General features: G+C 32.1%; 1 protein-coding gene across 1 annotated transcript in view; it reads right to left on the bottom strand.

Annotated features, from left to right (window-relative positions):
* LOC118183609 (TBC1 domain family member 30-like) overlaps positions 1-24808 on the bottom strand; it is a 111328-nt gene that overhangs the window by 32329 nt on the left and 54191 nt on the right. The window contains exons 6-7 of the mRNA XM_085822980.1: positions 18786-18957; positions 2615-2720 (exon numbers count right to left, since the gene is read on the bottom strand). Of these exons, the coding sequence (XP_085679106.1) occupies positions 2615-2720; positions 18786-18957 (278 nt within the window). The remainder of the gene's footprint in view (positions 1-2614; positions 2721-18785; positions 18958-24808) is intronic.

The following is a 24808-nucleotide window of genomic DNA, read 5'->3' as shown; positions in this document are numbered from 1 at the left end:
TGAAAATGGCACCTAAACGACACAGAAGCTATACTGCTGGTTTTAAGCTTAATGTAATTTCACATGCTGAACAAATTGGAAATCGAGCAGCAGCTCGAGAGTTTGAAGTGGACGAGAGATGTGTTCGACGTTGGAAAACTGAAAAAGAACTTCTTAAAAATATGCCACAACAAAAACGAGTCAAAAGAAGTGGTACTGTAAGGTGGCCGAATCTAGAAGATGACCTTGCAAATTGGATAAAGGAGCAACGAAAAAAAGGAATGGCAATTTCGACTGTAAAAATTCGCTTAGAAACAAAATTTATAGCAAAGCAAATGAACATAAATGATTTCAAAGGAGGGCCTTGCTGGTGTAGCAGATTTATGAAAAGAAAAAATATTTTTGAGCGTACTAGAACAACAGTCGGGCAACAATTACCAATGGACTGGCAGGATAAAAAGGCATCTTTTCTAAAATATGTGACAGATATTATTCACAAAAGAAAACTTCTTCGGTCACAGATAATAAATATGGATGAAACGCCGTTAGCTTTCGACTCTCCTGCAAACAGAACTGTTGATGAAACTGGTGCAAAAACTGTATCTGTGCTTACGACGAGGCATGAAAAAATGTCATTTACATGTGTGTTAACTTGTGCCGCAAACGGTGACAAGCTAAAGCCGATGATCATTTTTAAACAGAAAACTATTCCGAAGGGAGATTTTCCTAATGACATAATTATTTGTGCATTTGTAAAAACATCGTCAATAATAGCAGGGTTCAAAGAAGCTGAAATTATATCTTTAGATAAGAGGATGAGTGTGACGATCTGGAAGACTTGGACTTAGATGAAGATTTACTAAGTCTTTTTAATTCAGATAGCAAAGAATCAGATTTTGATGGCTTCATGTGATGTATAGTTTGCTGTATTTCCTTTTGTAAGTAAAATTTAAAATTTCCTTTTGTAATCCAAATTTAATATTTTGTTGTTGCAACATTTTTTATAATATAGTCTGAGTATTACAAATATGGACTTCTTTAGTGGGTAAATATATAAGTAACATTTCTTACCTTTAATTTATTTTTGAGTTATGGTTTCATTTCATGCATTTTTCTTAACTGATATGTCATATATCAGGACATAGGTCGAGATTTTGCATCTATACGGCCCACGACGATGTCACGCGCAATTTAATCTATTGCGGCGTTTCTGTGTAATTTTAATTTTTTTCCCACCATTTTTCTCGAGTGCGCCGTTTACGCTGATGCGCCCTTTCTTCCGGAAATTACGGTATATTATTGTGTTCTATGGTCTTGTAGATTTGCAGTGATTGATGACAACACTCGATGAAGAATCAAAACACAATTTATTTAGCCAGTATTACTCAGGACAGTTCCAAAAGCATGTTTACAGTCCTAAAAAAACTACAACAAACACACTGAAACAAACAGTTATCAGCCCTCAGGATACAGCGGTGAAGACAGCTTCACGGCAAAACACGAATACAGCTCCCGACTTGGTCGATCCCAATCAGAGCTCAACGCACTCAAGATAAAACTCTACAATACACTCTGATGCACTGACAATACTCCCTCGTGATACACTCGATGATCAACTTGACATTAGACTACTACTCTGTGTGCAGGCAGGGTTTATATAGCTTTTGGCTATCTTCGAGAACATTCTGGGCCATTCGGTAAGAATTCATTCTAGAATGTTTTCCATCCGTCCATGGGATATCGCCAATTTTGTTGCCAAGTGGGCTATTTCTTTCTAAGTATGGACACCCTACCTTCCCTTGCCATTTTCTGGCAACCCTTGCAGGGAAGCTACCTTAGTAGGCATTTTGTAGCCATATTCAAAAGACTATTTATATACTATATATATTTACTGCCTATTTATTGATAGTCTTTTAAATATAATGCTGTTAACACTAGGCCAGCACCTCTGCTATACCACAGGTGACTAAGGTATTGCTGTACCTAGCTAACCTGTAAGCTTCTGTCCTAGTTTAGAATTTTGATAAAGAACACCTCGGGAGGTGTTTCGAGGGCCACCCACTCCTCTTCCCCTTCCAACACCCTCTCGAGAAGATTTCAGCTTTCCATGTATTTCGAATGCCCCTTGCCACATAGACACAATACGTTTAAAAACATTCATGCCTTCTACAGGATTCGAGCCCAGGCCCTTTGGTATGGCAGTCAGTGTCACTAACCGCTATCCCATCTGGACAGAAATGCTGTTATTATAACATACTATAATCAATTTATTCGAAAAAATAAATAAAAGAGATAATGTTCTCATGAAGGTTCTACCAATGAAGATGGCCTTGTTGTTTTGGGTTACCAAGAATTTAAAAGCATCAGTGAATAACACAGAAATGTAAATCATGGTAGACAAGAATGCCAGAGGCTACAGAATTTTATGGGACCAAGTCACTCTTGATAAAGTCACTTGAGCACCTAACAGAGCAACACAAAATGATAATGAATGACACTAAGTTAAAATTTAAAGATATCAGAGCTTTGTGTCATATTTGTAATAGCATCTGAAAAAAATATAAATGATTTTGTTGGCCTTTCAGATTATAATCACTTAGGTTTTAACAAAAATGAAGAAATGCTTCAAAAATACCTTTATAAACATATTTGCATCCATTAAACCAAATTCAAGAATTTCTCTGGTTAGAACTCCCATTATACAATAAAATTCATCAGCACTTTCCACAGCCATTATTCTACTGCAAAATATGGTTAAGCATTTAATTTCACAGTCATTTGAGAACTTACATTAGAATATCAAATATATTCTGAAAAAATAGCAAAATAAACCTTATGGCAGATATTCCCAAAATTTTAAATAAAAATTTAATACAAAACATACTTATGATTTAGAACTGCATTAATTACATCAGAAAAATATTATAACAGAATCAGTAATTTTATTTTTCACTGTAATACATAAAGAAAATAATTCCTAGCCACAAATTATAGAGGGTGTTTATATATTTTTAGAATGATTTCAGTAAAGAATTTTTAAAAAAGTATATGTTTTGAATTAAAAGTTTATGGCAATAAGTTATTATTCAAAATAAGAAACACTGTATATTACTTTTAAATTTGTTTGCTTTCAAAATGCCACATGTAAACAAGCTGTGCATTGAAGGTTGTTTATATATTTTTAGAATGATTTCAGTAAAGAATTAAAAAAAAAGTAAATGTTTTGAATTAAAAGTTTATGGCAATAAGTTATTATTTAAAATAAGAAACACTGTATGTTACTTTTAAATTTGTTTGCTTTCAAAATGCCACATGTAAACAAGCTGTGCATTGAAGGTTACATTTTTGTGCTTTCTAAAGAGAAATATTTCTATCTCATAATTCAAAAATGTTGTGAAAAGCATTATATTAAAATTTCTATGTGCAAAATAAGCAACATTATTATTGGAAAGGAAAAAAACTGTCAGTCATTACTTCTACATGGAAAGAAGACTCCAAATGAATACTTACAAAAGGAACATACTATTTCTAAAGTTAAATTGTTGATAACAAGAGAAAAGTCTGCTGATGCAGAAATCAACAGCAAAGTCTTTAAATACATCTCTAACAACAATAAGTAAAATAATTAACCTAGATTTACAACTTAAAAAAGGCTAAAAAAAACATAATGTTCACCAGCTTTTGCCAAGGCATGTGACTCAATACAGAACAATTTGTACAATCTTGTATGAAAACTATTTAGCAGGAGGATAATTATGATTCTTGATGAAGCATGGGTTTCCCTAAATGGCTGCAATATAAAAAAGAAGTGTATTTATTATTGAAAACAAAGAGAAAAAATGTACAATCTGGTTCTGTCAATGAAAAAGAAGTTTCAGTAAGGAGTTTAAAATCGTCACAAGATTCTTTTACAATAAGAACTTAAAAGTATGAATTATGGGAAAAATGTTAAAATAAACGCAATATTTTACCAAGAAAAAGTGTTATGCCCAATATTTATAGAAGACATTCCATTTCTTAATCCCAATGACTTTAAATGAATGAGACTTTATCAAGACAAAGCAGTAAGTCATACTTCCAAAAGTACAACCGCATTCCTTACAAATACTAAAGACTAATACCGATATTGCATATATAACTTCAGACATATTCCTGTGAAGTGCCCTGACATTTCACCTATGCATTCTGGTGCCTTTGGTCTCTTGAGCTCTTTTTAAGTGCAAACCAACAATGATTGATGGACTATGGAAAATAGTGAAAGAGGAATAGAAATTTTGTGAAAAGCCTTTCTATAATGGAGATCATGATGTCGACTTATAGTCCAGAAAAAAGGCTATTATATCAAACATTTAAAAAAATACTCCTTACATTTTTAACATTAATTAAATGACCCAAAAATCATTCTAAAAATGTGTAAACACCCTCCATACGAAATGATGTATACAACATATAATTTGTTGTCAATATAAATTAACCTGTTTACAATGTTAAGCTCCATCCCTTCTGTAGATATACATATAACAGAATTGTACGTATATTGATTTTCTATCTAATCATATTTCTTTCTTTAATTTTAAAATGAATGAAATAAATGCTACTGAATGTCTTTCTGTCCTAATGCATGCTTTCATTCCAAAAGACATGTAGTCTGAAAACTCCAAAATTTAATGTAAAAATAAAGTCCACTGTTTGCATACATTCATCCATTTAAAAATCCTTTACTTCAAATAAAGCAATAAAATATCAATACTTGGCTTTCCATTACAAGTTTTAGAGCATTAAATTTTTTTGGTACTGTTCTGTTATCGGAACTAGATTCAGAAATGTATGAATGTATGTATGTGCATATATGTGTATATGTATATGCACACATACATTCGTGCTTACACATGCACACATAAACATTATATCCATACATACATGCATACATTTCTGAATCCAGCACTGATAACAGAACAGTACCAATTTTTTAACAATAATTTGGTTCAATCATCTTTGTAGTTTACATTAAGTATACAAAGGTTTAAGTTACAAATACAAACATTTATCCCATAGTATAGATGTTGAATATTGTAAGAAACCTTTCATAATGATATAAAAGGAAGATGCAATTGTCATAAATTTACATCAGAAAAAATATTAAAGTTAAAATGCATTAAAAGATATTACATCATAACAAATACAGTACGAAGTCCGTAATCCGGACTCGTCGGGACTTCGGTGATTCTGGATTAAGGGTTTTTTCCGGATTATAGATCATGAATTTAAATCTGGTAAGATGGCATGCAGAAATTATACAATTAAAAATATGAAAATATAATTTATGAAATAAAGAGCAATCATGATCTACAGAGTATCAAAATTTACACACACACACACAGACACAAACAAACAAACAAACAAGCAAAATATATATATATATATATATATCGGGTGGCCATAGTTAAACTGATAGTCTCACAGTGTTCTGTAGCATGATCTATTTGCGAGAATGATGCCACATTTTGTAGGAAGATTAAACAAGACGGGGGATGAAGGATTCCGCGAAAAAACAAATTAGTTCCAAAAGTCACCACTAAGGGATTATTTGGCACTGTGTAATAGAAAATAGAGTGTTAACAAATGCAAATCAATACGGAAATTACCCTTTATTTTGCATTCAAATGAGGTTCAATGTGGCTGCCGTTGTTGTGGACCACATATTGCATTTTGTGCACAGTATGCACAACAGCAGAAAGTAACATGTCTGCAGGAATCTCCCGTACAGTCCACGATATGTTATCCTTCAACGTAGCCATGTCCTGGAACACTCCTTACTCCTTGATAGACCTTGGACTTAAGGTAACCCCATAGCCAGAAGTCGCATGGGGTAAGATCAGGCGACCGAAGTGGCCATGCAGTTGGAAAGTAGCGGTTAATGACTCTTTCTGTTGTGAATTTCTGTCGTAGCATCTGTTGCACCCATACAGCAACATGTGGAGGGGCTCCATCTTGCATGAAAATGATTTCCCCCAGGCATTGTTTTTGTTGAAGTGCCGGAATGACAAAGCTGTTCAACATGTGGCGATATTTCTCTCCGGTAACAGAACAGGTTTCTGGTCCTGTCGGGGTAATGTTCTCACAGAAGAATGGACCTACGATAAATTGTGCTGTGAACCCACACCAAACAGTTACCTTTGGTGAATGTAAGACAATTGCTGTGACTGCATGTGGTGATTTGTCATCCCAAATTCGGCAGTTCTGGGTATTCACAGTTCCATTCAGGTAAAAGTGGGCCTCATCTTCCCATAAGATTTTCCACGGCCAAGCATCATCCACCTCCATTCTGGCAAGAAAGGTGAGAGCAAAAGTCAATCGTTTATCATGGTCGGGGTACAGTAACTCCTGTACACAGCTGATCTTTTACGGATAGAAGTTGAGAATCTTTCGTAAGATTTTTCATACCGTACTGTAAGGCATATCCATATTCCGAGCTACTCCACGAGCGCTAGAGGTGGCAGCAATATTATCTGGTCCTTTGTCGACAAACGCCATGGCAACTGCTTCGATTGTAACCTGTGGTACAGGTTTTCGTCCTCTGCCTGACTGAACCTTCACAGAACCTGTTTTCTCAAACGTCGCAACCATTGCTTTTAACCCATTAACTGACACAGGACCATTACCTTTATGCATTTTTTTTTGTGCGTTCTAAAAGCACGAAGAGCGGCTGACACGTTGCACTGGTTGAGGTAAAAGAATTTGACCAGTAAAGCATGCTCGACTAAAGAAGGAGACATTGCACATAAACTTTCAATCCGATTGATTCGAAACATAACACATTGCCTTTTAAAACCCAAGCAGCTGGCACTGTGCGAATGGATGTAACGTGAAATTTGAATAAAGAACTTCTTCTTCTGCTCAGCGTACGTGATATTGCAGATCACGAGACTTTATCGGTGTTTATGTAGATTTTACGCTTTTTTAAAAGTGTTGTCATATTGCACTTGAACTAAATCAGAAAATGTGCATAATAAAAGGTAATCCGTATTAATTTATATTATTTTAATTTTATTCCGTATTAATTTGCATTTGTTAACACTCTGTTTTCTATTACACAGGGCCAAATATTCCCCTAGCGGTAACTTTTGAAACTAATTTGTTTTGTCGCGAAATCCTTCGTCTCCCGTCTTGTTTAATCTTCCTACAAAATGTGGCGTCATTCTCGCAAATAGATCGCGCTGCAGAACACTGTGAGCACTGTCAGTTTAATTATGGCCACTCGGTATATATAAAGCTTAATATTTATTTGTTTACTTTATTAAACATTTCTTTCAATGTAAGTAAGTTGTTTAAGTTGCTTCATTTTTTGTGCTAATATTTTCTCTTTAATTCTATAGACGGACATAATTTCTTGTTCAGTTACAAAGTTCCACTGTTCAAATCCTGTAATTGCTGTGTTGAGAATACCGACTAACTTGTTAATCGAAAATTTTTCATTTTCAATAACCTCTCTGTCACTTTCTATCGGAAGTGCGCATGGGTAGCAGACGTGCGGTATTTATCTGTTTACTTTATTAAATATCATTTTCAATGTAAGTTGATTAAGTTGCTTTGTTTTTTGTGCTAAACACTAAACGCGCATGCGTAAGTTTGTGGCTTTAAGGTCTGGATTATAGATCATTCCATTTAATGGATGTCCGGATTATGGACCTTGTACTGTACTTAGGCTTTATCATCTATAAAAATGGAATAAAGCCAGGATCAAGAAAAGTTGAAGTAATATCAAAATTCCCAGAACCTAAAAACATTCATGAAGTTCAACAATTTCTTGGTTTAACAAGTTTTTTTAGAAAATTTATTCCAAATTATGCCATTAAAACTGGGCCATTGACTCAACTAACTAAGAAAAATCAAATATTCAGATGGGAAGAAAGTCAGTGGAATTCTTTTACTGTGTTGAAAAATGAACTGATGAATCAACCAATTGTAGCTTTGTACAGCCCTAAAACTCAAAGGGAAGTCCATACTGAAGCATGCTCAGAGGGTATTTATTGCTGGCATGTTACTTCAACTCGGAAGTGACGGCAAATGGCATCTTGTCTACTGCATGAGTAAGAAGACAACGAAAGCTGAAAAGAATTATCACTCGAGTAAACTTGAGCTAATGGCAATTGTCTGGACTCTGGATAGACTTCGACAATTCTTATCCAGAATTGAATTTATGGTAGTTACCGACTGCCAAGCATTAGTTTACATGAATGCAAAGAAATCTAGCAATCCCCAAATTGCTAGATTTGTAGTTGGAGTATTCTTATTCGTTGGAGTATAATTAATCGTTGGAGTATCCTTATTCAAGAATATAATTTTGAAATAGCCACAAACCAGGAATTAAAATGTCTCATATCGATGTAGTCAGTAGAGCTCCTGTTATTAATTCATCAGACACCATGCATTCTTTGATAGAAGATAATTTAGAAGTTTGTCTCTGACCTTAAATTTAGATGAACAAATTCTTATGATATAGCATGCAGATGAAAAGTTATGAGAATTAATAAGAATTTTGAAGAAAGACCCAAGTGAAAGAACCAAAGAAGGAAATCAAAATGTGGATGTTCGGATGAAAGAGTATTGCTTGGCAGCATTCTTTTACGCCAAGCAGAGTTTGGCTTTAGTGTAACCCTAAAGTTATTTCGTTTTTGCCTTATTAGTATGTATGATTTTTGACTTGATGTAAGAGCATATGGTTGCTCACTTTTAGCTAAGTTACATAGGTAACTATAAGCACATGCGTGTGCTAGTATTCAATAATGTTGTTTTTGTTAAAATAAATTTGTTATTGTTAATATTACAGTCCACTTACTGAACTTAAATTTCATTAAATAAATTCGAGCTATATTCGGCAAGAACAGTTTGGTCTCTAAAGCCGGAGAAGAATATGGCCACTAATATTGTTTCATTGAATCGCCAACGCGGCGTAGTGAAAATGATAAAATGAGCTTTGATAAAATTCCTTGATGAGTATAAAATGTAGGAGAATAAACTCAACCATGATGTTATTATGAAGACTTAATTGGATTCTTTGTTGGAATTAAAATCTCGGGTTAAACACCTCATAGTGGAATACACCAATTCGCCAGAGGAAATTGACTTGAAGGATAATCTAAGCATTACACAAGAATTGGAAGAAAGCATCGAAGAGTTCGAAGTAAGATTTAGAATTTTTCTTTCTAATTGTGAAACAAATAATAAAGATAAATTTGAAACCAAAACTGTTTCTAAATCAAATTTTAAACTGCCTGATTTACCTCTTCCTCAATTTTATGGTAAATATGAAGATTTTAAAAATTTTAAAGTGCAATTTATGTCTATGATTGGTAATAATAATAATTTAAATGATACTGAGAAACTGTTTATTTGAAAGCATCACTTAAAGGTGAAGCAAAAATGTTAGAATCATGTCAGGATACATTTGAGTCACTATTTTCTGCACTTGAAAGCAGATATGAAAACAAAAGAGCAGTAGTTGATGCCTTTATGAATAATTTGTTGAACTTTGAAAAAATAAATGACTCACCTTCTCAGTTGAGATCACTGGTAAATAATGTTAAAAGATGTTTGAGATCTTTAAGTGTATTAGAATTTGATAGAAATAATTTACCTGGCGTTTTGATATTAAATATTTTATTGCATAAATTAGATAGAGAATCTAGAAAAGCATTTGAACTAAACGTAAAATCAAACAAAATTCCGAAACTTGATGAATTTTTAGAATTTCTCGAAGAAAGAAATCGCATTCTCGAAGAAATAAACAATGTTAGTTTTCCTAAGCAGAGCTATGGTACTAAAGTATCAAATCAATTAAGTCGCTCTAGAAATTCAAAATCCTTGGTAACTAAAACAAACCCTTTTCGAAAGTGTATTATGTGTAAAGAACCACACCCAATTTATCATTGTTCGAAATTTAAGAGCATTTCTGTTTCTGAGTGGCGTGGTTTTGTTAAGGAATATAAATTATGCATTCAATGCCTTTCTCCATCACACGTATTATCGCAGTGTAAAGCTAAATTCAATTGTTATGTCTGTAAGAAAGACACACATCATTCGCTGTTACATAAAAATGACAAAAAACAAAATGAATCATCGAAAGAAAAAGAATTGACCTTGAACCTTTCGTCAGTGAATGGGAGGGAAAGAGGACTGCCCCTCTCCCCCCACACAACTTTGATGGCAGCTGCAAATAAATCTAAATTTGTGTTAATAAATACAGCGATTGTTTATCTTCACGATGTTTACGATCAACGAATTCCTTTTAGAGCCGTGCTTGATTCAGCTACGACTTCTAATTTTTGCACTGTAGGTGTTACGAACTCATTAGGAATACAAAAAGAACGAGCATTTATTCCAGTTAGTGGAATAGGCAACACTACTTTGAATGTTAAATCGCAAATAAAGACATGTTTATCAAACTTAGAAAAAGAAAATGAATGGGAAATAGAGTTATTAGTTGTTCCCAAAATAACTGTTATGACACCATCGAAATTAAATATTCCAAAAGGAATAAAGTTTGCTGATGATGAATTTTTCAAGGCAAAAAAGGTAGATTTATTATTAGGTGTGGAATTATTTTTTGAATTTTTAAAAACAGATAAAATACAATTAGAAGATAATGAGTTACTTCTTCAAAACAGCTGCTTCGGCTTTTTAGTTTCTGGAAGCATTAGAATTCCAAATGTAAAAAAATTATGACTTTAATTATTGTTTTTTATCAACAGAGATTCGTTAAATAACTTAGTAAAATCATTCTGGGAAGTTGAAGAAGTAAATGAAACTATACCTCCAGTTAATTCTGAATTAAATTATTGCAACAAACTTTTTAAAAACTCATTTTACCGGCATGCAGATGGAAGATATGTGGTTAAAATGCCGTTCAAGCCAGATATTGGTGAAAACATACAATTAGGGGATTCAAAGGAAATTGCTGAAAAAAGACTGAATCAATAGTGGAAACGTTTGTCGAGTGATTCTGTAATGAAAGAACTTTATGTTTCATTTTTAAGGGAATATGAATCATTAAATCATATGGGAAAGATGGAAGACTATTCTGAAACTGAAGGAGGATATTTTCTTCCTCATCATGGCGTGCTGAAACCTGATAGTAAAACAACAGTTACGTGTCGTGTTCGACGCGAGTGCCAAAACTAATAACGGTTGTTCATTGAACGACATATTATGTAAAGGTGGAGTGATTCAAGAGGAACTTTCTTCCATCATGATATGGTTTAGAAAACACATTTAGGCATTTACTGCCGATTTTGAGAAGATGTTTCGACGAATTGAAATATTGCCATCGCAGACCAAATATCAGAAAATACTTTGGAAGGAAGATGAAGATAAGCCTATAGAAATATACAGACTCAAAACGGTAACTTATGGCACAGCATGCACTCCATATTTGGCACAAAGGACTCTTCAACAGTTAGAGAAGGATGAAGAAAAGGATTTTCCTGTAGCATCGAAGGTCGTCTTGGAAGATTTCTATGTAGACGACTGTCTTACTGGATCTTCGAATTTGAAGGAATGCATTCAGCTCCAGAAAGATTTGACAGAATTGCTCCAAAGAGGAGGAATGAAGCTACACAAGTGGTGTACTAGTTTTGATTCTCAGAACTCTGATTTACAGAATTTTTCATTTGATCGTAATAGTAATACAACTGTGAAGATGTTAGGTATGTTGTGGAATAATAAGAAGGATACATTGCAATATAAAGTTACTGTTAATGAAAAGTCTGATGTTACGAAAAGAGATGTTTTATCTCAAATAGTGAGATTATATGATCCTTTAGGCCTACTCGGTTATATTATTAGCAAGGCAAAGATATTCATGCAAGCACTTTGGTTGCTTCAGCTAGACTGGGCGGAACAGTTACCACCACCTCTTGCCAATGAATGTAATGTGTAGAAAATATACATGTACCTCGTTGCATCTTAAAAGAGACTTTTTCAATGCTCATTTTACATGGATTTGCGGATGCCTCCGAAAAGGCATTTGGGGCAGTGATATATCTTCAAAGCATTACAAGCCCTGGTGAATATTGTAGTAAACTTCTTTGTAGCAAATCTCATGTAGCACCAATCAAGACCATGACTATTCCTAGATTAGAACTATCAGCATGTCTACTCCTGTCCAAACTTATGCAAAAGGTTTTAGAAGCTTTGAAACTCAGAATTGATGACGTTAAGCTCTGGTCAGATTCAAGCATTGCTTTAGCCTGGATCAATACATCACCACATCTTTTGAAAACCTTTGTGAGTAATAGAGTCTCACAAATTCAACAACTTACTTCTAACTATCAGTAGGGACATGTGTCTTCAGAAATAAACCCAGCCGACATCATTTCCAGAGGATCAGATGCTAAAACTCTTGGATCTAACAAGCTGTGGTGGAAAGGTCCTGATTTTTTAAAAAAGGATAATTTTCAATATAAAAATGGACTTAGTGATGAGCTTTATTCTTCAGAACTGAAACCAGTTACGACTTCCTTGTTGACTTTAAAAACCGATTCATTCTATGATGACTTCCTAAAAATAACTAATGATTTCTTGAAACTAATACGAATTTAGTTTACTTTTCAGATTTATCTACAACTGTAGGAACACAAGTGAGAAACGAACAGGTAGTATTAGTATAGATGAAATGGAGCAGTCAAGGAATACACTCCTTAAATATATCCAAGGTAGGTATTTTGCAGAAGAAATTTCTTTGTTGCAGAAAGGTCTACAGATAACATCAAGGAGTAAGTTAAAATATTTTGATCCCTTCTTAGATGAAAAAGGTCTGATAAGGGTAGGTGGTAGGATAAAGAATTCTAATTTAAGTTATAGTCAAAGACATCCCATTATTTTGCCTGCCAAGAATAAGTTAACTGAACTTATATTTACTTATTTTCATGAAAAGGATTTTCATAATGGTCCACAATCACTATTAAATTCTATTAGACAAATTTATTGGCCCATTAATGGCAGGAATATAGCTAGAAAGATAGTCCAAAACTGCATAATTTGCTTTAAGGCAAAACCAATAATTTCTCAACAACTAATGGGAGAATTACCTAAAGAGAGAATTAATATTAACTTTATAATAACTTAATAATTTTAATTGTTGTGCTATTGATTATTGCGGCCCATTTTTGATAAAGTACAAAGGGCAACGCAAGGGTAACTATCATAAGATATATGTTTGTATTTTTGTTTGTATGGTGACAAAAGCAATCCATCTAGAGATTGTCAATGACTTAACCACAGAAGCATTCATTGCTTGTCTGAAGAGGTTCTTTGCCCGACAAGGTAAACCAGAAAAAATATTTAGTGACAATGCAAAAAACTTGTTAATGCAAATACAGAAATAAAAAAATTAATGAGTATTTTTCTAAAGCAGAATGGAACTTTAGCTAATTTTCTAGCCGAGAAAGGTGTACAATGGAAGTTTATACCCCCAAGAGCACCAAATTTTAATGGTCTATCTGAAGCAGGAGTAAAATCCTTTAAATTTCATTTTAAATGAACAGTAGGAAATTCAGTATTAACCTACGAAGAATTTTTGACAGTAACAGTTCAAGTAGAGGGAATCTTAAATTCTCGCCCTCTTACACCGTTAACTTCAATATTGATGATTTAAATGTTTTGACCCGTGGTCATTTCCTTATAGGTCGACCGATCAATTCAATAATTGAACTCAATTTAACAGAAGTAGATAATAACAGAGTTTATGGCAAAAAATTACAAAAATGGTACAGAATATATGGAAGAACTGGACTAATAATTACTTGAGCACTTTGATTCAAAGAAATAAATGGATGATTGCTAAACAAAATATTAAAATAGGGGATATGGTAGTGATCAAGGAAGAAAATCTTCCTACCTGTAAATCGTTGTTAGGGAGAAATGTTGATGTGTTTTATGGAAAAGACAACCTTGTGCGAGTTGTCTCTGTCAAAACCAAAAATGGTATTTATAAACGAGCAGTTACTAAAATTGCTGTATTGCCAATTGAGAAATAATGTACGAGCTTTTTTATGCTTATTTGAAGGTTTGAATTGTAATCTATCATATTTGTTCTTTTCACATTGTAATTACATGTATTATAATTTGTGCATTAATTTACATTGTATCATTTTGTATTGTATGTACATTTATTTATTTATTTATTTATTTATTTTTGAATTTTACTTATTGTATTGAAATTAATATTTCAACGCCGGGCGGGATGTTCGGTGTCTAAAAGAGTATTGCTTGGCAGCATTGTTTTATGCCAAGCAGAGTTTGGCTTTAGTGTAACCCTAAAGTTATTTCGTTTTTGCCTTATTCGTATGTATGATTTTTGACTTGATGTAAGAGCATATGGTTGCTCACTTTAAGCTAAGTTACATAGGTAACTATAAGCACATGTGTGTGCTAGTATTCAATAATGTTGTTTTTGTTAAAATAAATTTGTTATTGTTAATATTACAGTCCACTTAACTTAAGTTCCATTAAATAAGTTCGAGCTATCTTCAGCAAGAACAGTATATTTTGAAAAGGAATAGACTGTTTCGTATTGTGGAGGATGGAAAAAAGAAGAAATTAATAATACATCATACCTAAAAGCATGAGAAAAAGAATAGTTGTGAAGTCTCATGACCTTATGGGACATTTTGCTGTTGATAGAACTGTCTCAAAAATCAAAGAACTGTACTGGTTTTCTGCTATGAAGAGATATGTTTGTCAACATATATCAATGTGTTTTGAATGTCTCATCAACAAAGTTCCAGGTGGAAAAAGACAGGGTCTTCTGCATCCTATTCCCCCAGGCCACAGACCTTTTGCAACAATACACACTGATCATTTTGGACCTTTCATCACTAGTTCTAAAAGAAACAAGGACATATTAGTTGTCATTGATAATATGACCAGATTTGTTCAATTGTATGCTGTGAAAAACACATCTTCGAAAATCATAGTGAAATCAATGATGAGTTTCATAGAAGAATTTGGATTACCAGATCGTATAATATCTTGTTTCACTTCAAAGGAATTTAAAAACTTTTGTAAGGAAAAGGGAATTTTTCATACTCACCCTCCCACCCACAAGGAAATGGTATGGTCAAGATATCAAACAGAACAATTTTATCAACAATAATAACATCAATGAAAAGTAAAGATCAAAAGGATTAGAACAAAAGAATTAAAGAAATTGAGAGAAACTTGAATAACACAATAAATAAAACTATTGGGAAAACACCATTTGAAATACTTCATGGATATATACCATGATTTCTTGATGGAGTTTTGAGATTACTTGCTGATGAAGAAGCAGAAGTTTGGAAGGAACTGGAAAAACTACAAAAAGAAGCTAGAGAAAAGATTGTAAGAGAACAAGAAAAAACTGAAAACTTATTATGACAAGAAGAAATCGGGATTTCTATCATTTGAACAAGGAGAAATAGTAGCAGTTAAAAGAAATTCAAAATCTACACCAGGAGAACCAACCAAAACTCAAACTAAGTATCATAGTCCAATGGTTGTGACAGAAGTACTTCAGGCCAACACTTATAGAATATCACAACTAGAAGAAGCCTGCAATGGTCGCTTTTATGCATCAACTGCTCATGTAAGTCAACTAAAATCTTGGAAAAATGCAAAAGCAAATGATGAGGATGACACTGACGATGATCACGGTAATGACAAAGACGAACTTAAAAGGCCCAAGCAAACAGTGCGTAAACCATTGCGCTAGAGACTTTGTGTAGAACTTTTAGAATTTTTTTAAAAAATTATATTTCATTTTATTTTTTTCCTACCTTTTATTATATTTTAAGGCCCGGTGGCGCAGTGGCTAGCGCATCGCGAAGCAGCACCGCAGGTCCAGGATTCGATTCTCGGGCTGGGCAAGGTCGACTCAGCCTTTCATCCCTTGATTTCTAACCTTTGGGTCGATAAAATGAGTACCAAGTTCGCTTGGGAACTTAACACTGGAGGTCCTGCGACAAGCCAACCACTTGTTCAGGGCATTTGCTTACGCACCCCGGGACCCACGGTCAAGAAAGCAGATCTCGGGGCACTGCAGGCATTAGCCCACTAAGGCTGTAACGCTACTGAGTTGAGTTTAGTTTATTATTATATTTTGTTGTTGTTTATTTGTCGTTTTAATGTATGATAAGATTTGGTTCAATAGAGGACAATTGAAAAGTCAGGATGGTCGAATATAAGCCCGACTGTAAATTATTTATCGTTATTAGACAAAATAGCTATTGAGAAATGGCAACAGCTAATTTTTGAATGTCATTTTATTTATAATTTTAAAATATATTCAGATGATGTACGATTGAAATGTATATTGGTACGATGCAGTAAGAACGTCTGTTATGTTATGTACGTTTACGAATATGTTACGTGTAAGTTAATAAGTAACAAGTACAATTTATCTTTAAATAAATGTTTGTTTGTGTTTTACAATCATTTTATGAGTGATTAATTTAACTACAAAAGGAAGCTTACACATACTGGCCCACAAAAAACACACAATAATTTTTTTATCATAATAAAATTTTTCAAGATCAAGTGTGCCTGTTAATTTTAAGCATACAGTATACAGATTTCCGCACTTATTCAACATGTTAGGGATCAAGGCATTAAAAAAAATTGAAAATTTGTCAGAGTGCTAAACTAGTTCCGCCCCTCTCTCTGTAAAAGCATTTTGGTTACTGAAAATCGCAAATAATGCATTGCATATTTTGTAAATGCATGCAAAAGCCATAAATAGTTTCTCATTTACACTTATTCTGACACACAGTTTCAGAAGTTCCTCTTAATATGGTTTCCACAGAAGTTTTGGTTCCTATGCATTGATACCATATACATTCTGCTACACAACACTCAAACTGAACCATACATAGCATTCTTTCAAGAAAGAGGCATTTTATCTTGTAACAGTACATGGAAAAAAAAATTCTGAAATGCATTTTATATATCAATATGAAACATCTGCAGATGCAAGCTTAAAGGCTGCAGGTAAGAGACAGGCATTTGCCCTGGAATTTGATTTTATGATTCCCTATTCCCATTTCCAAAAGCACTCCACTGTATTTTATTTATTTAACTGAAGAACTCCTGTCCATTAAATAGTGAAAGAAGCAGTTAAAAATCTGAGAAATAATTGTTGGTTAGAATGCTATGTTGCCTTTGTGAGGTGTTAAGTTAGTTTTCAATAGGTAATCAACTTCAACAATTAATTGCAAAGACAACAATTTCTTTTGGTGGAGTCTTCCTCTCAATATAGATATCCAAATGTAGTTTTATGCATAACTATCTATTATTATTATTCTGAATGATATAACCAACCTTCATTATAATATTAATATGTAATCAGTATTGATATATTTTTATATAGTCCAATAGCATAAAAGATTTGAAACCTGAAGAATTAAGGATAATTTGAGATCAAAGGAATTATAAAAGTTTCTCAAGTCTTTGAATTTTTACTTGAAGTTTATCTATGGTTCACAACAAAAATTACATATTTTTTATTTTAGCTTCAAATTTGAATGCATCAGCAATTTATATGATATTAGCGTTTTTAAATATATGTTAGTAATATTTTTAATGTGTATTCTATTGAACGTGTATTCTACAATGGCAATGTTTAGATTGTTTCTATATGCCACACCTGATCGCAAATAATATTACACTTAAAAAATTTTTTAAATTAAAAAAATATATATATATTAGGAGATTAAGTTAAAGAATTACTACTTTCCCTTCACATTTTAGAAAACAGTATAAATCTATAATTCACAGATTATTATGATCTTTTACATAGCTCAATCCCAGAAGTCCCTCATGAAGCAAACCACACAGATAAATAAATTGCTCTGGGTCATGCCTACATGTTTCTGATCATAATAAATACATTAAAATTTTATCCATGAAAATACAGAACACTCTATTTTTTTATAATCAACTATGATGGAATCTTCATGAATAATCACTTTGATACAGACATGGTTTACATCTGTTTGAATTCTTCACACAATATTTGGGCCTCTTCCCTTCTCCCCTCAGCCAATTTTTTTTTAAAACAAGTGATATTACTTGCACATCCTTTTGGTTACATAGAAGAAAAGAACCATTTAATCTTCTCTTTAAAATAACAAAAAAATGAATGTGTTTCATACTTATTTACCCCCCCCAATTTACGAACGTTGATTTAACTTTGTTTTTATAAGCCCCGCAGGTTTCATAGGAATGCTTTGTTTTTTGTAAAGAATGGGAAACCTCTACTCATGCAAATATTTGAAAAAGAAGATGTGGATTTACATATATTTAGAAGATGAAACTGTTATCTGTCTGAATAGATAACAATGAGTACTCAAAAAATTAATGTACCAGCAACAAAAATAATAGAACTCAAACAGAAAAAAAAAAAAAAAAAAAAAAAAAAAAAACCATTTTATAATCATACACTTTTTGCAATGCACAGTTTAGTTACTAGTACAGCCAACTTATGCAGCATGTACAGCACAATGTTAAAACATTTAAAAGGTAACTAGATTAGCATTTAATATGCAAAGAGTTATTTATTTTAAGCTGAAGGAAAATTATAAATTACTAGCTTCATGAGCATTTTTATAACAAAACCCCAAAATAATCATATTTAAGATTTCCGCAAAAATTATTTAAGTTTTAATAAAATAATTCACAAGTACATTGCTTTGTAACTAGTACATGTAAGAAATAAATGCACATTATTTTAATATTATTAAACATATGAAATTTGATGTTTCAAAACTTACTCAGCAAGCCCATCCCAAATTGCTAATGCTGTTCTCAGTAATACTTCATTGCCTTCTAAGAAGATCAAATCCCATACTCTTAACACAGTACCTTTTGGCAAACAGTTAGTGAATAAAGTAAGGAACCACTGCATAGTAAATACGTTTGTTAACGGTGGCTCATAGACATGACCTAAAAAATATAAAAAAGTTATTCAGAAATTCACATAATATGAAAAATTATAAATAAATAAATAATAGGAAATAAAATTTTGAAAAACAAAGATCTAAGAATTCCTTCATTCACCACACAAAGAAATCCCGTATGGTAAACATCTCTGAAAGCGATGAAAATTTCTTGAAACATAAAGAATATTAATATTTTATATTAATTCAGTAAGATGCACACATAAAAAAAGGGAAGAAAATGAAAAAGAACACTGAAGAGAATTTGCAAGACAGTCTATTTAGTTATTATTTATTATATTATATATTTATTATAAGATAAAAACATTCCCCTACAAAAATTGATCTAAATTATTAAAAACAATAAAATAGCTATTATGGTATTTACATGAAATTTTGGAGTTTTTTAACCCTCTGAGCATTACGGATTTAGCCCTAAAATTTCAAAGTTCCTCAAAATGTCATGAATAAGTGATATTTTCTTGATTTTAATTAAAAAATGACTCTTTCATTTTGTACCTTGATTCCTTTTCTTCCAATATACATCCGAACTGAAATCATATACATTAAAAGCTAGCAGAAATTTTTATGTATAATGAATGTGGAAGGCAACCTTCTATACAGAATTTTCCAGCCTTAACGCTGAGAGGGCTAAGAATGAAAAAAACACTCTTTATTTACAATGCATTTCATACTTTAAAATGAGTTGAATCTTAAAAAAAAAATTCTAAAAATTTCTAGACATATTTTTAACAATTTAAAAAATTTTCTGGATTATGCTAGGCTGGGACATTTCAATGCTACTACGACGAACTTCCCCTACCTTTGTAACTGTGATTGTAACTTTAATGAACTCTAAGTATTGATTTCAGATTGCAGTTGGTAGAATTTTTGAATGTGTAGTATATTTTGTAAAATGCTGTGAAATGTGTTTGTAACTTTACTGCTTTATTAAACATTTTCAAAATATTAGATCACTGTTGTGAATTTAAATTTTATATTTAAGGAAAGAAGATATTCACCATCTGCAGATTTTTTTACAAAAAAGGTAGAAGGAAACTCAATGTGAGTGTTCACCATGCCTTTATTGAACACATTGGAATATTTGGTATCCGCTACTGGAATAGAGTAATATTATTTTACAATTACTGAGAAATTTAATGTGATCAAATATATTGATTAAGTATTGAATATCTTGAAATATTTTGGTCAGTCAAAAATGAGTGAAAAAATTATTTCTAAATTGAAAAAGAAGTGTGGTTTATCTAGACTAACATTTACTAAAATTCTTAATAAGATAGACAAATTTTTTGAAGATAAAATTAATTTTAATGTATTGGAGAAAATTTAAAACTTCTGAACTGTAAAGGCCAATACTTTAAAGTCTGTTGACAGTAAGTTAGAAGCAGTTTTAAAACCAGAAGAAACTGAATAGAAAATGTTGATGAATATATAGATAAGATAATTTTATGCAGATTTAGAGCCAATAAGAAATTTATTGAGATTAAAAATTCAATTTATTGATTAATTTATCTTTGAAAAGTTCACAAAATTTAAATTAAGAAATTTCTCTAAGAGAACATGCTTCTAAAGAAACTGCTAATGTGAAACTTCCTAAGCTCATGATTAATAAGTTTTATGGCGACACTAGTCAAGTAGCTCACATTTTGGAGCTCATATGAACCTGGACTACAAGAAAACAAGTCACTAATGATTAATTATCCGAAGGTTCATTAATGTGGTTCTACATTACATATTATTAATGGTTTCTCAATTACATCTGATAATTATGATAAGATTGTGTAATTGTTAACTACTAATATGGAAAAAAGATGTTTCGATAAATGGTCACATAATTTGTTAGGTACTTCTGTAACTTCTTAAGTATCATTAGAATGTTTAAACGTGCTAATGATATCAGAAGCTTTTGAAAGTTATTAGATAATTATCAGACACAAATTCATACTTTGAAATCTCTTGGAATTTTTTCAGACACTTATAGGACTTTGTTATGCTCCATGATTTTAAAATATTGATCCTCAGATGTAGTTTTTGAATTCAATAAAGAAACTGGAACTTCGAATATAAATAAAGTTGATGATTTAATCAGTTTTTTTAACATCCGGTTACGAGCCATTGAAAAAGTTGACACTTTACTTTCGTGTAGAGATTGCAAGCAATTAATCGTAATAATGTTTTTAATCATTTCACAACCGAAAGGAGCATTAATTTGACTCATCAGGAAAATCTTTAAAAAAAACGTAATCGTATGAATAAAGAGAAATTACCAACTTCCGCTGATTTCCTAAATTCAGAGGTAAACGAAAATGTTAAAAATTCTTGTGTATTTTGTAATAAATTTCAAAATTCTGAAAGATGTGATTATGCGTGTAATATTAGTATTGAAGAAAAAGAATCTATTTTAGTGAAAAAAGGGGTTTGTTTCAGATGTTTGAAACAAAACAAATATTTATCAAGATAGTCTAAAATAAAAGTAATTTGTTCATTTTGTAAGCGAAGACATTTTGATATTATATGTTTTTCAACTGAAAAAAATTGCCTTAATAAAACAAAAGCCAGATGTGACAAGGAAATAAATGAACATACTGTTTTATAAAAGAAGCGTAAAAAATTGCTTAAGGGGTATTAGAAGCCAAAAATCTTCAAAAAATGGTGATTTCGAATTTTTGCACTTTCATATTCTCTACACTTTTAGCTTTCTAAAAATACCATTCTTTAATCTCTATGAAAATTAGAACTATAAAAAAATATAGTTTTAATTTGTCATCGAATGCTTTGATAAATGAAGATTTTTACATAAAAATGTGTTTTTCTCCAAATGTGGTATTTTTATACTCGATGTACCTTTTCTCAAGAACTACTCTTCACAGGTATCTAAAATTTTTACGGCTTATTTATTTTGTTTCCTAATATTTACTGAAATGAGCTTTCTGTGATAAACTAAGAAAAAAACATTAATTTTTTTTTTTCTTAAAATACAATTTTTTGCATGAGAAAAGTGCAAAATTTTACTATGTCTAACAAAATATTCTGTAAATTACTCTAAAATTCAGAATCTTTCAAAAGCTCATTTCAGTACAATAAGATATATATACTTTAATTACACCAAAAATTTCAAGTGTGTATTAACAGCAGATTTTGAGGAAGGTACATTGAAAATGGCCAATTTAACATTGTCGGCATAGGGGTTTCAACACTCCTTAAAGAACATGGCATATTTGCGAGTGCTATTGCTTTAAAATGAAATTCATGTCTATTTGAGAAGAATTCAAATGAATTACATATTCTTATAGATATTAAGTACAAATTCCCACATTAGAAGGCCAGCCTCTGTTATTAAATAATAAAGACTTATGCATAAAAAGACTTAATAACACAGTCATTCCTTAATTCTGCATGTAAGCTTGAAGCCTATCAACAAGTATTTAATGAGCGGGTAAAAGGAAAATATAATCGAACAAGTAAATTCGAGTGAGGACTCAAAACGCAATGAGAATTAATTATGTATTAATTTTTTGCAAGTTGTTATAAAAGAAAATTCTTCAACTAAAAAATAAGACCTGTTTTTGATGGATCAGCTAAAACTTGTAATTCAGTGTCTCTCAATGACTATAATGGGACCTAATTTGATTGAATTCATTCCTTCAGCGTTGAACCGTTTCAGATTGGAAAATACAGGAGATATAGCAGATATCTGAAAGGCTTTCTTAAAAATAGGTTTACATGAAAATGACATGAATTTCCTGGTAATTTTTAGGGTGCCAAGATCCTGCTTCCGAAATCTGTTATTGGTCTTTCCTGTAACCCTTTTCACCATTTAGATCAAGCAACTGAAGAGGAGAAACTGGCAAGAAAAATCAAAGATTCAATGTTTATCGACAACTGCGTGACTAGTGTGGATTCCTGTGAATATCATAAATTTTTTAGTTCAGCTAAATTTGATCTATGGGGGGGAGGGAGCACATTTGTCCACATTTACCCACTATGTTATCGACTGACTTAAAGACATCCACTGATGAAGAAACGATTCCAATAACTAATAGAAAGATTCTCTCTTTGGTTCCTAAAATTTGCAATCTTATATGTTTCAGTTATCCCTTTACATTAATACCAAAGTTACTGTTACAAGAATGTTGGAAACTCAACTTAAAGTCTCGTGGGACTTGAAACTGCCATCAGAGATTGCAGGAAAGTACCAGAAATGGAAAAAATCAACTATCAGAAATAGATGCTGATAGAAATTAGATGTTTAACATTAACTGATCAATGGGAACTATGTACCTGGAGTATATAATCCAGCCAGTCTTCCACCTCAGGGATCTTTTGGCAAAAAAAACTAGCTAACACAAAATGGTGAAAAGGTTTTATCTGGCTAAAATATTCAAGAGATGAAGGCCTGAATTTTGAACTGATGGCAAATGAAGAAACTATAAATTCAGAAAGGAAGAAAATTATAGTATCCCTTATAAATGAAGAGAAAACACACTTTTTCTATTGAATAACTTCATACAGAAAGATAATTAGAATTACAGCATGGATTTATAGATTCCCTAGTCTAGTTCGGGCAACTTATTTGCGATGCCTGATCTGAATTTGGGCAGAAGAAAAATCAGTGTTTCAATTTCGTGAAGCTCAAACTGAGTTCCTTTTCACTTTAGAATATTCACTTAAGACTTAATTGACTATTTTTATAATAGATTTATTTTACAATAGATAGTGTTACTTACTTAATTACTGATTCCACCTTTTCACCGATTTTGGCGAGGGTTTCGCTTTTCCACATTTAGTTTGTGTGTTATTTTGGTTGATTTTCTGTGTTGTCAGAGTCTAGTTCAGGTAACTTATTTGTGATGTCTGAACTAACTTTGGGCAGTAGAAAAATTAGTGTTTGTATTTCGTGAAACCCAAACTGAGTTTGTTTTCGCTTCAATATCCTATATCTTCACCAATTACAGCGAGAATTTCTTTCACACATTTAGTTTTGTTTGTTATTTCAGTTGTTTTTCTGTGAATTTTTAAACTAAAAAGTTTTCTATTTTTTGCAATGTCTGATTCAGATGTCAATATAGTTTAGGTTTTTTGTACGAATATTTCTACCAATGAATATACATAAAGTGAAGATGATAGCAATATTTCTTTGTGCAAAGATTGAAAGTCACTAAGTTTGGATAACTTTCCTCTTGTCTCTCCAAGGTTTCCTTTTTGGCAAACACAAATAGGTGCAACAGTTGATACCTAAAATTTCACACAAGAAACTTAATATTTTGAGCTGCTTTTTGATAACAATTTGTTGCACATTATCATCACGGAAACTAACAAATATGCACAACAATGTATTCAAACCCACACCCTAAAATCAAAACGCGGAGCAAAAAGGTGGGTTCCAATAAATGAAAATGAAATTTAAAATTTTCTTGCCTAGAAAATTTACATGGTATTGTAAAGAAGCCAGCTGTAGAGATGTTTTAATTGAAAATAAAATGCGTTGAAACTCCATTCCTCTGCAAGGCTATGACATATGATAGGTTTCAGATAATAAAACAATATCTGCATTTTGTGAACAATGGAGATGTTGATCTGCTAACACATTTATTTCGGCCACCAGAGCTCTCTGCCTGTCTGTGAGAGATTATTTCGCAATGCGCAGATTGTATGCGCAGCTCGCATTTTGTTCTTGCATTCTTAAAACCGCTAATTGTAACTCTGTCACTTTTACTTTGTGCTGTGTTGTGTTCGAAAGTTCAAACTAACGAATAAAGGTTAATTTACAGTCCACTCGCAGTGATGTATTCTTAGGTTTATTAATTTAAAGTTAAGATACCGCTTCGCTACATTAT

The sequence above is a fragment of the Stegodyphus dumicola genome, chromosome 1 (genome assembly GCF_044657685.1).
Source record: "Stegodyphus dumicola isolate Sdum_Otavi_A_Nest chromosome 1, ASM4465768v1".
NCBI classification, from domain to species: domain Eukaryota; kingdom Metazoa; phylum Arthropoda; class Arachnida; order Araneae; family Eresidae; genus Stegodyphus; species Stegodyphus dumicola.
The sequence above is the reverse complement of the archived record's forward strand: the minus strand, read 5'-3'. Positions and strand labels throughout refer to the sequence as shown.